Here is an 18,458-nt window from a genome sequence, read left to right as displayed (position 1 = left end):
GGCTGAGATCTGCAAGATTTTGAAACCGACTGTTTACAACCATATTTCTTCTTCTTTTATGCCTCTGCTGGCACACTGCAACATGACTGAAAACGTTACCGCCTCCAACTGTCATGCATTAAACCACTGCAGGACTGAGTATCACGGAACTTGCGTGCATGCATGCACATGACAACAACAAAAATGGGACCAACTTGTACAAACACTGCACCACTACTACTACTACTACTACCAGAGGTAACTTCAGTTGCTGCGTCATTGCACTGGATGTTGCTGATTCAGAGGGTTTCCGAAAAGTCTGGAATCAGAGAGAAACTGCTAATTAAATAAGTAGGACTTTAATCCTCCACTTCATCAGGTTTTCCAATAAAAACTCTGAGCTCCCTTAATGCTTGACAACTAGTACATGAAGAAACTGCAGCTATATCTAAGAATGCCAGGTGTCCCTATGACTGACCCTCTATACAAAACTATAGATCAGATGAATATTTTTTTCTGATCTCATTCATTCTCATCTTATTTTCTGGCTTAAACATGGTATTCAAAGCAAAAAGAGTCCACTGTGACAAATGGTCACAATCAGGAACAGAGCGAGCTGTATTAGATCTGCTCTATGCTGAAGGGACTGGAGCTTTGACTCTGCCAGAGTTAAGTGGTAACTTGGGAAAAAACAAACATTTCACTACTGATATTAAAGCTGTATCCATGAAATGAATGGCCACATCTACGACTTTTAACACCGTCTCGTAGAAAAAAAGCAAAATGTCTGGTCAAACCCCGGTTTAACCACGAAATGGATCTTTCTGCTACTGTGAGACTCATTGTGTGAGTCGGGGGTTTCGTTGAGAAAGAAGCTGCTGAAACAGTGTGTGCCTGTTAATTTGGAACTTCTCATTTGCCTTAACGATTTCCTATGCCAGTTTAAAATCTTATCCATCTGCAAATACAAACAAACACACAGCCCTCTTGACCCACCCCCCATCTAACAGAACAGATTAACCCCTTTTCCACTCAACACGCGTGCACACACACACACATGCATACCCACATACAGCATGTAAACACCCACACAGACACAACCTCGAGCACACATACACACCCTCTAAGCCCCCGGAGACCCGCAGCTCAAATAAAGACAGCAAGTCTGCACACATAAACACACTCCCTCAGTCCGTGCGCAACACTGAAATGGTTTCCACTTGCCACGTAAACCTCCTCTCCTCTCCAGCTGCTTTTCACATGCACTACACCCCTGAGCGCTCCATTTCTTTTCCTCTCTCCTCAATCCTAAAAACTGTCTTCTGCTCATCTCACTTTCTTTTTTCATACAAATTATCACTAATGCTTTAAAGATGATCTGAATCTGCTGAACCTCAACATCCTAGAAAGTAAACAGCAGATTATCTGAACATCTGACTTCATTTGAATACTCAGGTTGTTTAGTTTTCCTTATGAAACAATTATCCTTGTCTTTTTTTTGGCCTCGTGTTGATAAAATATAATGTATTTCATCACCGTAGTCGAAGGGTGCTTCCTTTCAGGCTTGGTTAAGATAGCAGCCCCACTTATCTGACAGTGATTTATGCTGACGAGCCCGATATCAGCAGTCAATCATGACAAGTCTATCATATGTTAGACCTTATGTAGATAGCGGTGACTTCTATGATGCTCCGTCACTGATGGAGACTTCGATCTCATACTGTGGAGCTCTTAAAGTGGAAGTCATAGTTTGAAGACAATAAATGAGATATGGGCCAGAATCTTACTGAAAACATATGAGAGGAAATCCCAGAGTATATAACGCAATTCCCTTTTAAATCACTTTCTGTCCTCTTGTCTCCATCACCTAAACAACGAAGAAAAACAATCACGATGGTGATAAAAATGATGAAGACAAAGATGGCAATGACTATATTATATATATTACAAATTAATACTCCGCTATCTACTATACGATACTCCGAATTTTATGAGGGTCATGTTCCATTTGGTTATTAAAATTAGATCTTATTCTGATTGAGCATTTTCAAATTAAGACATGTGGGATATGCCGATATTCCTTGGGTTTTAGGAGTGTTCTTTAGGCATATATGCAGCACATCCTGCATCTAAACTGGGGTTTTTACCGCAGTTTGCAACACACGGCCTCTCGCCTGTTCACAGTCAGCTGTGTGTGTTGTCTAGCAAACAGTTTGCAGGGCTGGAGTAGTGACATTTCTGTTCTGAAGGAGATACACACCTACTTTTAAACATTCTGAAGTACTTGGATATCAACAGGTTTTTGGACACGCAACAATATCACAACGCTGACCTTTTCAAGATGAACGAGTGAGGCTGTGTTCATTAAGCGTCTGCACAGCTGCATGTTGATTGGAACAGTGGTGGAATATTCACTTTCATTAGCCCTGCAAACTGTTTAGAGGGAAGATTGTCTTTTTTAGAAAAAGGCAAAATGTGGGATATTTTGTGCATGTAAACATAGACAATGAGACCAAGAATGAGCAATTATCTGTGAGTGTGTAGGTAAACAGAGTTTAGTCGAACCTCTAACCGCGAGCAGTTTTGTGGTAAAGGGCTACATTCTCCTGTTTAGGGCAGGGGCTCAGTAAACTCTTATGGGAGACCTGCACCATGTAATTATGGAAACCATAGGCTGCAGCTACAGCACAAATTCACCACAGCCTCGCTGCACTTTATCTGCTTTAAAAGAGAAAAATCAATCTTTCAGCTGCGTTAACCACTAATGTCCAGCAAGGGGACTATGGTGAAGGTTTAGAGAGGGCTTGAACAGTATGTTCTCCATGTTGATGGTGAAAAGTAAGTCATCATGAGCACCAGACATAAAGTGCGCTATTATTGTTTGCATTGGTAGACTTGATCCCATCGAATGATTTATAATGTACGTCTTACTACGTAGGTGCTAACAGATTTAACATCAAACCAAACCAAACAGCTGAAATGACTATATGACGAACTTTCCAGACAGCCAATATGAATATAACTGGAAACCAATCTAATATCTTGCACAGACTGAATGTAGGCTACTTGACACACACACACGCACACACAGACAGACACACAGCTGAAATAAGACAATTTTTCCATTTCGCTATGTAGCTGGAATCCCCTGTTACGTAAAGCCTCAATACCATGGAACACATAATGAAATTAGGTTGGGGTCTTATTTCGTTTGGTGGCAACTCCGGCACAGCTTTTTCTCAGAGTGGATCGCCCACAGAAAATTAACTTACAGGTCACTTACTGAGACTTTCATTGCCCAGCTATGTCATACGCAACCGTGGCAGCTTGCAGGAAGGATGGCCACAGCAACTTTGTATCTGATTGCAGGACTAATGTGTAATTTAGTAATGCATGTGGGTATTCTGAGACTGCATGCACACACATATACAACACTTGCACAGCTGTTCACTAAACCCCTCTCATACTTTTCCTGCAGCCTCCTACGCCCGTATCCCCATGCTCAGCTGAGTCATTCAGTCATTCTGTCTTCATTGCTCACTCTCTCGCTCTCTCTCTCTCTCTCTCTCTCTCACACACACACACACACACACACACACACACACACACACACACACCACACACAAGCCTGGCAGAGCAAATACATAGCATAGAGGCACAAACAGGTGGTCTCTCCCACCTTACACTGTTTTCTTGAGAATTTCAACATACTGCAGAAGCGTTAGGTCAGGATGTGTTTGAAGAACATGTGCTCTTCCTGACTGTCCACGGGGTTGTTTTTATGTTTTTGTATTGATAGAACAGAATACTGAACTGAATAAACTGAAAGCAAAACTGACGAACATGAATATACAATTAGAACTGGCAACCCCAAACAAGGAAATAATTTGAGATATATTTACTGAAAGCTATGCAATGCTCAGGTTTGAATCCTCTTCTGTTCTGTCTTTAATTTAGGAAGTATTAATTGCTGATTTTCCTGCTGAGAACTTAAATATTGAGTTATATATATTTTAAGATGTTCTGTATATCGTGATTTCCTTTGCAGAAAATGTAACGTCATGTAACTTTAACTGTAGATACTCATCATGTGACCATGTGCACCTGGCAACCATTTTCCACTTGCCCCGATAAAGGCCTTAATGGCTGAAACGCATATGCATGTTTTTACTCTTATTATGATTTAATGTTGAGACATTATAGGATTTTTACTTGGTTATCCTCTTGAGTGCCTCAGACCTCTCAACAATTCTACTCCTATAACAGTGTCATACTCATTATGGGGTGTTAAAGAAGTGATCAAAGTTGATGCAGCAGAACCAGAGATATCTTTTTATTCTAAGCAAGGGCTGAAACAAGCAATTATCTTTAAAAAAGTCCAAATGCCATTCACAATTTCTCAGAGCTCTGATGTCTAAGCAACAGGCTGAATTAAATTAAGAAATGTGACAAAAGAAAGTATTAAATCTTCTCATTTCAGAAGCTGAGCCCGCAGAATATTTTTTGCGTTTTTCCTTGAAATATAACTGAAACCATTAATTGATTGTCAAAATAGTTGCTGTGACTTCAGGCATGGAGCTCTCTCTGGAGCCACGGAAGATTCAAAATTTTCACAGTTCTCCCCAAGAGCCGGAAACAGACTTTGATGTGTAAAAACAGCAGAGTTCCCCTTCACAGCTGAAGTAGTTTTGTGCAAATACATATACTCAAAAACAAAAGACGACAACCGTTACTATTTGTAAGTAAGAGAGGCCTCAAACACACACTATCACTCAAGTAAGCAGAGTTCAGATCCTTACCTGATTTGCGTTTGCCGGAGCCTCCGCAGTCTCTGGAAAGGAAGCAACACCAGAGAAGCATGGTCAGTATGAGTGTGTGTGTAAGACAGGTCAGTGCATTAATACAGCTTGATCAATGCAGCGACTGGTTACTGCTGAATCTCCGCCTGGGACCATCCAAGTGCAGTTGGCACACAAGCACCAGCCAAACCCTCGCTGAGAATGCACGCTGAACTTGACCCACTACCAGAGGGAGGGAGACAGGGTGGGATACAGCATACTGTACGGGTGTGTAAGTGTGTCAAGGACAGTAACAACACAAATCATCAGATATTCTTGCCAATTTCCTCTAATGCGTCCACTGAATGTTATCTGTTCAAATGGTAGATATGGTGAATCAGAGGGCAATGCAGCTGCCTCTGTTTAACAGAACAGCATTTATTTACTTCACAACAGTATCATATCCCCTTGATTAGTCCCATTCATGTTTAGATGTGAAAGTGTCTTTCTGTTCCAAAGCATGGACTGAAGCACAACACTGAAAGGATGAGCATTAGTGTCAATGAACCCACTCTGTGCTTTCACGCTCATCAGAGCCACAGAGCAGTAATTTGCCACTGACTGTGTGCGCATTTACTGTACACGTCTGTGTGTGCTCCTTCTTTGGTTTGCTTTCTTTTTATTTAGACTGGAGCAGATCATTTGCATAATTGAAAACCTGTCACTGCTGTTGTATCTGTTCAGCCGTGGAAAATATGATGCTATTATTTCAGTTTGACAAAAATTAGTCATTTAGAATTAGAGAAAACAAACATTTGCACGATGAGCATGGGATAAATAGATTTAAACTAATTCATTAAAGTGCTGTCAGTTCAATTTGAATGCTCATGCTTCGTTTACTGTAATGCAGGTACAGAAATGATGATGCCTCACATAATTCATCCAGTTTGATGAGATTATACAACAGAAATGTATAAACATTTCTAAACAGAACAAAATTCCAGACTTGTATCTGCATGTACTGTACATGTGTGGCTTGTAACATGTTGTACATTTTAGGAGGAGCTGGCCGAGGTGCAGAGAAAGCCCACTGAGGAGAAGCCGAGGTTTGACGCAGATGGGAGCAGACACCTGGCTCTCTGGAGAGGCCAGCAGCAGGACTGCAGCCATGGCCGGTTATGGATATGAGTGCATGTTTGGATAAGCCTTGTCCAACATTTGGTTACAAGGTTACAGCCTGTTCATCGGCTCTCTCTGTTTCATTGATTCCAATCAACAATTTCAACTATTACTCAGTTTCTGAAGTAGAATATTCTCTGCAGTAGTACAAAGCCGCTGTGTCACATTTAGGTTTTGCTTTTAGAGAAGGATAACAAAAAATGTAAAATGGCATTGAAAGCTGCAAAGTGTCTGGCAAGCACCCTAGTTCAAGCTAAGCCACACTTCTTGCTTAATCAAAACATTTTTTTTACCAATAGCTGTATTCCTCTGTTAATTCAGATAAAGTCATTTTTGGCACAAGGCTCCTCTGTTTCCAGATGCATGAACAAATACGAGTTATGAGACATTTCCAATCACACATGTAACAGCTTACAGCTCAGTTCGGCTTCATTAAAAACATTCATGATATACTTATTAATTTTGAAGTAAAACAACAAATGCAACTGCGAATATACTATTAAATTGGATTGTGACAGTAAAAACAATGTTTATATTGGATCTTCCAGCAATGCTCATACTGTTGAAGTGAATTTCACAACTTTCCATATGATATGATGTGCGGCAAACACAGTGATGCTTAACATTTATGCTGAGCCAACATAAATATGGTTGTAATCTATTAAAAATAAGTGTAGTCTAAGAAGATGATGTGCAATGTATCATTGGAGAGGGTTTTAAAATGAAAACAACTCACACATCATATACAGTGTGAATAGTTCACCGATTCTTTTCAGGATGGAAAAGCGAGCAGCTTGAGTGGTGCTATTTCTTTCTGTAATGTAGCATAAACTCTGGGATAAATCACAGTATGTTTATGGTTACTGCTTCAAATACTGTTGACATCAAGACATTGTGTGACACTAATTAATTGTAATACATGTTACGCATTTCTGAAGCGTTTTATGAAGCATCCTGTGTTTATTTGGTGAAAGTCTGGTAGGGTGGAGATGAAACTGAGAGAAGCACTATGGAGGGATGGGGAGAAATGATAGGGATAAAGTAGATGCTTGACCTGCCCTGCTAGCTCGTGACCCATAGCACAGAGCTGGAATAATATGCTTCCCAGGGGGAGACTGAGCGCACAACTCTGGCTCTGTGTGCTTTCCTCCTATCACCAGTAAAATCTAATAGATGAGGGGAAGGTAAGGGGAGCGAAAATATGTCCAAACACTATTAAATGCTTAACACTTTGCGCTCGTGTACACTTAAACCATTAGGTAACAATAGAGAGTCACAAAAGTTGGGAGGTAGCCTTTACAATTCATAAAGTTCTGGTTTCATTCCGTGCACGCCCATGCCAGGAGATGCACATGCGGTATATGGACATACACATAGACTGCATGGGCTGAACACATCATTAAAAATCCAAGCCCGTGAGAGTCCATCCTAAGCTTGAGTTGAGAATAACCATCTGTTCGCAGCTCACTCCTTGTAGGTGGGCCTATTAGAAATGGAATGTGTGAGACATTAGTCCTTTGCTCACATTTCTCAGCCAAGCCAGAGGACTGAAGTGCCCGCCCCGCTGCATGTATACATTACACAGACACTCCCACCCGACCTAACGTTAACCTCTGCAGGAATAACCTCCAGCTCAGGGGTCAATGGGTCAGCGTCATGAAACAGGAAATCATTATGATAGAGCTGGTTTGTGCACAGAAAAAGTGCAGTAGGGGTATTTTGTGTGCATATCCTGAAGAAAGGTAATGACACAGCTTATTCAAATCCTCACAAAAGCACAGTAAACTCATGCACACGGGCCAGTATCTCCAGCAAAGCTTGGTCATGATTACACAATGATGTCAGGGGAAAAGAATGTTAGTTTGACCATGAATCGACCACTAATAACTTCCCTTGTGGTGAAACGGTGATGTAAAATTAAGCTTCAGGCTGTAAAGAAAAGACTTTAGAACAACTTCATTGTCTCTCATATACAAATGCATAATTATGTACTTGTATTAATCATGCTGTGTTTACATATTCCCAGTCTCGGGGACTCGACTCCCATTTGGGGACAAAAACAGGGTCCCGTAAGGTAAATCATTCCATTTCTGGTTTTTGGTTAAGGTTGGGGGGTTCGATATGTTGCAGCAGTAATTAAAGCTGCTGTAAATCTCCAGGAGATTAAAGTCAGTCAGTGCAATGTCTTCCACAGTCGTGTGTGTATCTGTTTACATGCATATGGAAGGAGTCCACAGTAGCTGTACCATAATGCATGCACATCTGGAGGAATGTGTTTTGACCACAGCTTTTGTACCAGCAGTATGATCATATGTTTTGAATAGAAGCTACAGAAGTGAGATGTTTGGTTTTCATCTTGACACGAGCAGCTTCGCGCAGAAATGCAAACAGTCTTTACGACAACTGCGTCTAAGAGTTACAGTACACAGCTCTGAATACTGGCTGTTACTGTTTTAAATAAATTGATTTAATTCTGAAGACTCATGCGTGATCAAACGTCCTCCGCCTTCCGTCGCGTGAATATGATAAAAACAAGAAAACATAATTCTTCTACTTCATGCTGCCGCAAGTACAGGAACCCCTTTGACCCCTTGACTGAATTTAGATGAAGTTTTTACCTCATTCATCATTCAGCATGGCAGTTATTCCTGTTTTTTTTTTCTTTTTTTTTATGGTGTCTTAAGTCACAGACGCTATGCTGCCGTGGATCCTCTACATCTACATCAACATCACAATCTTCACAATTCTCACAATTCTTCACATGACTGACTCCCATTCCTCTTGTTCTCGACAAGTCTACAGAGTGTGGAGCAGTTAACAGGGCATCCAGTTATGTGATATAAAGGCATATAAAAGCATTGTTGACAAACTACCTCAGCATTTATAGAGCATTTATATCCTTTTATCCACAGGCGTGGTGTGCCAGGAGATGCTGCCTGGCACAGTGCAGACATTCATCAGGGTGGTGTGAATGCCAATGTGAAACCACTTGTACAGAGAGTCTGCAGTTCTCTACAGTGAGAAAAATGTCACCTGAACTCATAACGCCTCAAGGTGAATCAATCTGGATTCTAAATATGATAGGGATATTGACTAATTGAGACAAACATCATGCCAAATTAATATTCTGTTCACCAACCATCATCCTCCTCCTGGCTTGCCAATTTACTGAGAGGTTTTTAAGATTTGATCATTGTTATTGGCATATTTCCACACAGCAACTTATTGAGCCCAGCAGTTGTTTGGAAAATTCTCTCCCTCCAGCAGCTGCCTCGGGCTCTTATGCAAGTCTCTGTCTCACATCATCCTCTGTAGCACCCGACAGTGCAGCATCGCCCTGTGTAGGCTATCCTCTCTAATATCCCCTTGACTGCCTCTTATATTAGTCATGGGCTGCTTTGCTTTAGAGAGACATTTTCTATTATCTACCTTCATTTGATACCATTCTCTCTTTATTCTATCACAGCACAGTGTTGCTCGAATGACACGTCACTGACAGCTGTGTTATTAATGTTTTCTAATTGCTTCTTGTCCTTGAACAACACTACTGACACTGTTAAATTTGTTCGCTGATTTCCTCAATGTTTTGAGACTTTGCTGCGTTAAAATCTTGTTTTTGATGACATTTATGTGAATGAAACTTGCCCACAAACAGCAGAGCAGGGATCCTTATATGGCCATTTTAGGGGCGTTGAGTTTGTGCACTTCAGGGACTTTGGTGAATCTGACTTAGAACATTCAGAAAATCAAGCCCAATGGCCTTGAACTGACTGGATGTATGCTCAGCGAGTACAGTCCAGGAAGTACTGATACTTGTAGTTTCCTCAGGCGAAGGTCTTAAGCTTTCTTTTTTTTTTTTTTGTATGCTGCATCAGTGCACTCCCCGCTGGGTTCCACATGCTCAGACTCACCAGTCAAAATGTTAGAGCTCAAGTCTATTAGACTACAACTGCACAAGCCGACCGACCTTCAGAGGAACAAGAAGTTTAAGTGCCAGTACAACTAAGAGCTGGAATATATGGGCAGAGGCCAATCAACATGTCAGCAAAATACAAACAGATGAATAAATAAACATGAGCTGGTTTGTAAAGATTTGTAAAATGTTGATGTGGAGACACATTATTGAATTATTCATGATTGCACCATTGCCCTTGACCAGGTTGCTGGCCTCAGAACTGTCTACAGGCGCTGCGCTGTGGCTGTACACTGCTCCTAAATAGTTCGGATTGATCAAATGCAGAGGACAAATTTCCCCTTGGGGATTAATAAAGTGTAACATAATTATTACAACTCTAAGAAATATGAAACAAAGCAATGTCACATTGCAGATAGGGCACTAAAAGACATTTTTCAGTGAACACGCAAAAACACGGGCTGGCACTGATGGTACAAATTATCTCAGCAAAACACCTTAAAACTACCTGATGTCAAAATCATAAGGATGATCACCTTAAAAACACCTTACTGCAGCTTGTTGCAATAACACAAAGTCGCCATTTCAAATCTGCAGAATGGTCAAACTAACACTGCAGTGTTGAGAGAATGATTGATCACCAAAACCTAGCGTTTTAATTTTATATCCAGCCAGTGGCATTCATTATCATAAAGGAAATCTAAACTAGAATTCAATATTCTCTGCATGTGCTTTATCATAATCAGTTATTTGAGGTGCCGATACGAACCCAAGGATGTAAGATTATGAAAAACATTCTACTATAATGACTATTTGTCTTAATTTCTCTCCAAGTTTCTCAAAAGTTCCTCTTTCTTGTGAAATATTCAACAGTGTTTGGCCTTTAGGCGTCTGATACTACTTTGAAAGAGGCAGTCATTACTTGAATTTGAAGGAAGTGTCACTTTGGTCCAAAGGTTCTCAGGCCAAATAGATTCAAAACCAGTTATTTAAGCATTGCATATTTGTGCAAATTTCATTTGCTGACTTAAGGCGATGAGGTGTCTGAGAAATATTTAGTGATCCCGTTTTGATATTGATGCTACCACAATCGAGGCATCACAAAAGATATTTATTTTTCAGCTCATTTCACTGCTGTCCAGCTAAGCAGGACCATTTATTATACAGTACCTTTCTTGTAAAGTTCACAAAGGTACATGCTATTTAACATTAATTTATTCATTATCATTGATCAATACAAATCTAAAAAGGCCAGTCAAGCCATTAAAAATGCCAATTACTATTTACTTTGTGTGTGTCTGTCTACAAATCAGCTCAAACATAAGCCAAACCTCAGCCTTGTTGCAGTGTAATGTGATACTTTGAGCCTATTGCATGGCTCCCTCTTGTGATGGAGCAACGTCACAGCCATTTCTTTTCTTCTTTAATCAGTGCAGTGACACGTGTTCACCATTAGATGGCAGTAGCAGATGAGGACATGGCCTCACTGCTCATGCCTATGGTGGCTGACAACTGGCAGAAACACCAGTAAAATGGATCTGAATCATATTTCATGGTGGAGAAAGTGTCCCCACTATGATTGGCCTCATAATTAATCAGTGTAATAGACACACATTTGAGTGACAGGATAAAAGACTTTTTACAGCCTGTGCTCACAGTGTGTCAGTGCCTGCGATTTTGTCATCATCACCTTAGCAGAAAAACAAAAGGCTTCTCAAAAGGTCAATGCTTATTTTATACAAAATGTAATAAAATAGCTCCCCAATTAAGCTGAAGTACAACTTTATGGTTGTAAACAGTCATTTTTCCTATTTCTGACAGTGACATCACCAAGTCATTCTCAAATGAACCGCCACCCAAGTGAACTCAGCACTTGGGTGGCATGGCTTTTAGACAATCTCAACATCTCAGTTTAAGCTGCACTCGACCGTCTCTGTGACTGGAGGAGGATTTCACTTTGAAGTGGGATTAACATGTATGGGCAGCAGGGGTTAGAGGTGGTGGGCCTGGCCGTAGTGGAAAGGCCCCCTCAAGAGGTTACTCTACCACATTCTTCTCCTTGAGTGTGCTGGGAAGTGTACAAGCAACATCTGACTTTACATTCATATCTTAGTGGGAAGAAATACTATCACAGACATACCTCAATTGCGCACAGATCAGACTGAAAGAAATGAATTTGAACAAAAAGTACTGTAGCGGCCGGTCTGTAATTACTCCCACTCCCACTTTGAACTGAGTATGACAAATGACTAGCCTGAGAGCTTTATCTGCTCTGAGACTTGAACTCAGCTGCACTCTCACGACTCCGCTGAGCCTTACGCATTCGTTTTGGGATCAGGTGTCACCTCCCAGAAATCATTATTAATAAAACACAGTGCCTCTCAACCAGCATCCATCAATCAACCCTGAGACACAGCAAAGCCTCCGGATCAAGACGGGTCAGTGCGGGTGAGAGGCATCCGTCCCAGCTGCTGAACCACACACACACAGTCTGCTGCTGTAGCTTCCAGAGGGTTTGTTTGGTATCTAACAGTTCATATAACACAGATGATGCTAATGCTCTGTGATAGCTTATGATTTCTAAAGTACACGGTGATAGTTACTCACTCTGTGGGAGGGTTGAGGTCCTCTAACTTGGTCTCAAAGAACTTAAGGACCTCCTCACTTTGGGAAATGTGGGAGGGAAGCTTCATCAGAGCCTGCGGGGGAGAAGGGAGGGAGAAAGCTACTGGTTGCAACAAGAACACAAACTGAAATGATTGCATGTATTTTCTGAAAAAGCCCTGTAGTTTGTTTTGAATGGCAGTGAGTAACCAGGTTATAACACTTAGTCATTGTACAGTCAGTCAGATGAGAAGACCAGGCAGGGATGTGGAGGGTGTGGAGGGGAAGGAAGAAGGCTCTGAGCCCAGAGTGAGGGTTAAAACAAAGGAAAAGACACAGAGGTGATGGACTGTAACTACTGCCTGTCTCAGCTGCATGCACATTCAAAATGAGATGCATCAGCTCGCTGCACTTGAATGAGAAAAGACTTACAGGAAAAATATTAAAAAGAAATCTAGTTTTGTTGTCTTTGAGCTTCTTGCCTTCACTGCAAATCTTATTTAGTTCCTTTAAATGAAAACTGCTGCCACACTTGGCAGAGCACCTGCCCCACATTCCCGTCTCTGACCTACTGAATATAAGAGGGTTAGGTAGCCATCTGCACACACTACTACGCTTCAAGTCTGCTGATTCATTCTTATTCTTTAGACTGTGTTTTACCCCTGTGTGCCCCCATTTCCCTTGTTTCCTTTATGGGCTGCCTATTTACATTGGTGACAGGAAATGACCAGTGCAGATAGAGCAGTGGCTTTCCTGCTGAGGCTGGTGGGGGGAGATAAATGTTGAAGCCTGCCTTGGAAATACTGCAGCAAATGTTCAGGGAGTAGAGGACTGACATAGATAAAGTACTCTTCCAGGCAACACATGAATAAAAAAATTAGTATTTAACTTTTACTGCCCCAAAAGACGAGACTGTTGTATTGTGTTAACAGTAAACAAACTGACACTATGGACTCAAAGTACACCTCTGAGGACACTATGACACATACAGCCTTTGTCTTACTTTGCAGTAATTATCCAGGTGCTTCAGTCGTCTGACGGCGACGTCTCTTATGTGACTTCTGCGAAACAAGACTTTACCTGGGGAAGAACAGCACTGTCAGCGGCAAATACACATCCAAAAAAAAAATCACATTTCAGATAATCAGATGAATTATGAAAAGACAGATCACTCCTTTCCTCCCGTCACATGGATTCAGACATTACTGATGCTGGGATGTAAACTTTTGAAGAATATATGGAAAACTTGTTCAATGTTGTTTGAACAAGTTGTTAAAGTTGTTAAGTTGTTAAAATCAAGGTTGTAAATGCTATACTGAATGACAAAAAGCGGGACAGATTGATTAATGGGAGCCCATAGGACCCACTCCCCCTTTTTTCTTCCATCTGTTAATGAAATGATGAAACCATTGGCAGGATTTTGCTCTCCCTGTATTTTACTCATGCTCAGAAACTGCTCTCCTTCATGTATGTGTATGTCGATATGTATACTGCATGCATTAATCTGTTTTATTGAAATACTAGATGCATATTAAGGAGGGAATCATGTAATGTAATACAAACACATTAATAAAACCACCAGCATTTAGTACAGCTTCTTGGGATACATACTGTTCACATCACAAATTATTACTTCATATGTTGTCAGTGTGAAACCCAGCTGTAGAAAGTAAGTGTGTTTCCCTTCATTTGACATGACATACTACAAGAACAACAACCTACATTGAAGTCATGTCTTAAATCTTTAATAATACAGGCTTGATTCGAAAAACTGAAGACCTCAAAGGGGTCCTCTAATCCATAAATCAATGAGAGCAGTTGTGAAAAGTTGCTCTCCCCCTCTATTCATCCTCACTTTATAACTCAGAAAAGACTGAATATCATCACTAAGAGCCCACTAAACAGTGAAACTGTGCATGCTGTTTGCTGTGTGTGAGGGAATACAGTTCACACCATGTTGGGCTGACAGAGATCAAAACAGCACTGGGCAGACTTGAGCAGTACAGCTTGTCTAACAAAGGATCTCTTCACTGCTCTACTCTGCTCTGGCCCACAATGAGTTTATCAGATTAGACAAATCCCTCTCTGCTAGCCTCCTACTGACATGGCAGACCGCAAATTGATTTGGCCTGGGTGGAGTATGGCAGTTAATAAAACAATGAAATGTGGTAGGCAATGCTATGGAGCATGTAGGAGTGCTAACAAACATCAGTTGTGCATGGAAATGTCTGAAGGCGTTTCCTTAGCTTGCACTTGGAGCACTCTCTCGGATAAATCTAAAACTGATGTTGACAGCTGTCTGTGTGATGTATTGTATTTGTCACCTGGTAAAAAAGGAATAATCCTCTTTTTGGGGTCCTTCTGTCCTCCTTCAATGGGGAATTTGTCGAGGATTCGCATCTGCAAAAGTGAGGGAGAGCAACACAAACATGAGCTGGGCAGCAAAAACATGCCTTTTTGACTGGCACGATAAAAATAAATGCCAATATATAGAAGGTATGTAAATGGAAGGGGTCATTATCTTGTAACTGAGGGCTAAACCACATGAACTGTCTTTTATCTACCACAAGATGATCAGGAAAAAGTGGAGGAATCTGAGATGAGAATAGAACCAATAAAAGGAGATTGCAAGCTCTCCTGGAACAGTCAACCTCCTTGTTATGGTACATGAGTTCAACGAGGGGTGTAATTACATATGATCTGAAAAGCTACTGTGTCGTGCAACTACAAGCAGTTTCACTTTGATCTCTGGGGCAGCAGACAAGGTTACATCACCCACACTCACTGAAAAACAAAAAAAATCAAAGCAAGTTCCGCTTAAGGAGCTGGAAAAGACGTGAGAGGAGATAATTAACACTTTGATGTTAACACTTGATACTGCAGACCGTTTACAGGATCCATGTATTGAGAGATCCGGAGAGGAACAGACATAGACAACAGATACTGTGTCAAGTCTTTCATGGTGACAGCATACAACTATTTCCCTCTAAGTGCAGCAGTTTGTAACTGTTTCAGTATGTGTCTGCTCAGATACTTATATGTGCGCATCCGTCCCATGTGTGCAAAGAACACTTGCCTCGTTGATGTATGAGCATGTTTTGTGGAGTGTTGAAAAATATGCATTGCAAATGTGTCTGTATCAAGGACAAGTTTCTCATTCCCCCTCTGCATAAATCACGGCAATACCGTGAACGAACATGAGAGCATCCTACAGTAACGGCGAGCTCAAAATCCAGATGTGGCCCCGCCTTTGTTGGTTCTGCCTTGCCTTGTTCCAGATGTGCTTTGTGAAATGGCAAAGACCGTGAGCGTCAAACTGAAGCACACTCAGCTGGGAGGAGGAGACTGGGAGACCAGTCTTGGTCTAAACCAAGCCAAAAACAACCAGGTGGACAAACAGAATCAGACTTGGAGGGTAATGTCGGACCCACTCTGTCTGGGCCTGCAGGAGTTGTTTGTGGGACCTCTCCAGTACGCGTTGGTTTGGTTTCTCCTCTTGTGGTTCTTCCTTTTCTGCACCCATCTGCTGCCTTTGCTGAATCTCAAAATTTCTCTCAGGGCGTGTCATTTCTCCCCTCCTCGAAAATATAGACAGCTAACAAGAAATGGTTTCTTTTGAAGAGGACAACCATCATTATTGTGGTTCAAGGGCAAAGTAAAAAGGGCTGAGTGGAAAGAACAGGCCTGGTTAACCACACCTGCACTTAAACATGCACAGCACACAGAATTTTATGCTCCTAAAACTGCAAGACATTAAATATATATACAACCCATTGTTTTTCTTTAAAATACTCTGGCAATAATACAGTTTTACAGCAAAGGGCTGTAATTTCCAAAAATCCCAGTTTCTGTAACAGTGCATTGGCAACTGTTCTGTTTGTCTGACACACTAAGCTGCACACTCATCATGTTATCAGCCTCCCAGCTGGATGGAGCCGTGCACTCCCTCTAAGATGGGAGTGTTCACTCAGCACCTTCAGAAACCAGCTCGGCCGACAGAGGCTCCACATCCAGAAGCGATGATGACATCACCACCCAGGGGACCTGCCTGGATAGACTCACAGCCCCACAGCACAGGTGTGAAACGCCGTTCCTATGGCAACAGCCGAACAACTTGGAACAAAACTCTGAGAGAAAACATTTCTCACATTTCATATACCTTCAATTCAGCAGCTTCGGGGACTCGGGAGGTTGTGTTTATTCTATACTTTTTTCCAAAACTCTGCAGAAGATACTTGGGTCTGTTAAGCTGCACAGTCAGCCAAGTGTTCCCACTGGGAAAATGAACATGTAGCAACAGGTGCTGTGATGTAATCACGTTTCCCTGGGTCTTTTTCCACGCTCGATAATCAGCGTTGAGAACGAACGCCAGAGAAAGAAAGAAATGCTCGATCATCACATAAATCTCTATTTTGGCATCATAACATTGTGGACATGACTTACGGTGACAGGAGACACCCAAACAGCTTCTGTGCACTGTAATGATAATCATTTGAAGCATTTAAACTTAATTGCACTCGCAGGAGTGGGGAGGGGAGGAACGGACAAAGAGACACTGCACTGAGCAGAAGACAAAGAAACTGCTCTGAGAGGAGACAGGGGGAGTTTGGAGGAATGTTTGAGTGGGAAAACAATCTGATCCCATCTCTGGCTTGTGTTGTGACATCTGCTTGACAGTTGTTTACTGCAGAGAGATTACGATGCAACAGCCCTCTTGGTCACAAAATGTCTGAGATTGACTTGGACTCAAATTTTGTAGGCAATGCTGTTACAAAAGCTGCATTGTCAGAAACGAGTAATGTAAACTCACATCTTATGTCTCCTCTGGTACTGAAGCAGATTGCTACAACAGTGATAAGTGTTTTGGGCTGCTCTTCTCTGCAGCCCACCGGTTCATTTGACTAGAATCCGTCTATTCATTCAGAGAGGAAACCCCACTGATGGTACACATCAAAGTTTGTTTACAGGTCTATTACATAGTTGAAAAAAAGCTGTGTAAAGCTTTTTCTGGCTCCAGAGGGAGCTCCACAAAGTCTAAATCTAAGTCTAAATTGCCTAAAGTGATGTCACGAGGCGCTGTCAGTTGGGGCTGAAGGCTACGGTGAGAAAAGTCTGAAAATGAAATGAAGTTAGAGGGAAGGGAGCTTACCAGACCTCTGCAGCCTGCTCCTCATCTCTGCTCGAGACTGGCTCGAGGCTTCATCAGCTGCTGCTAGCACAACAGACCGAATCTCAGACCTAACTGTCGGCGGCTCTGTTGCATTGTGGGTAATGTAGGCACCAGGTTTTGAAAAGGAATAGCATGAGGGATAAAAAAAAAAAGATATCTTTTGGTCTTCTGCATCAATTTTGAGCCTTTTTGAAAAACAAAAAGTCCAACATGAACGGACATATTTTCAATAATCTTTAACTTTAACGTCTCCATCATTAGTTTGTCTTCCTTCATAGCGCCTGCAAAGAAGCCCAGGTTTAACAAGAGGTTTTTTTGGGGTTTTTTTTTACAATCTTATGTTGGGAATGTAGGCCAGCCACATTATAATGCAGACAGAGTAGAGCTGACCCAGGTCCAAATCCCCAATCCAAAAATAATGACGACTAAGGGGTTTTTGGGGAAGTTTCTGTCCAAAAGGAAACCAGGCCAGCTTGCACACTCCACAATCCCCCTGTGGAATGCTGTGACCCATGTGTTCTGTGGTTGAAGGGTGTGGAGGTGGGAGACCTCACTAGCCTCCCTCTTGACAGTAAACTCTGTTTGACACACTGACCAATTCTGCTCACGTCAAACATGCGCGGGTCAGAAACATTTCCCTTCAACACCAGAAACAGCATTTGGTGGACTTCAGGTTCAGCAGCACTCAGCATGAATACAAATGTCTCCGAGGAATCAGTGCGCTTAACTTAAAAAGAGCACACTTCAGTTTAGGTCAGCAGAAAAGACGATAGGAAGGAATCAGATAAAACAGAGACAGGATCCTAATAATTTATGATAATTGCTTCCCCGAGGA

At 41.6% G+C, this 18,458-nt stretch overlaps 1 protein-coding gene across 2 annotated transcripts in view; it reads right to left on the bottom strand.

Moving 5' to 3' along the window:
* Window positions 1-18,458, bottom strand: part of sh3pxd2ab (SH3 and PX domains 2Ab) — a 56,430-nt gene that overhangs the window by 26,758 nt on the left and 11,214 nt on the right. For both annotated transcript variants that reach the window (XM_070977704.1, XM_070977703.1), the window contains exons 3-6: window positions 14,778-14,853; window positions 13,457-13,533; window positions 12,457-12,548; window positions 4,779-4,810 (exon numbers count right to left, since the gene is read on the bottom strand). In XM_070977704.1, the coding sequence (XP_070833805.1) occupies window positions 4,779-4,810; window positions 12,457-12,548; window positions 13,457-13,533; window positions 14,778-14,853 (277 nt within the window). The remainder of the gene's footprint in view (window positions 1-4,778; window positions 4,811-12,456; window positions 12,549-13,456; window positions 13,534-14,777; window positions 14,854-18,458) is intronic.

This window comes from Chaetodon trifascialis, chromosome 13 (assembly GCF_039877785.1).
Source record: "Chaetodon trifascialis isolate fChaTrf1 chromosome 13, fChaTrf1.hap1, whole genome shotgun sequence".
NCBI lineage: Eukaryota > Metazoa > Chordata > Actinopteri > Chaetodontiformes > Chaetodontidae > Chaetodon > Chaetodon trifascialis.
The sequence above is the reverse complement of the archived record's forward strand: the minus strand, read 5'-3'. Positions and strand labels throughout refer to the sequence as shown.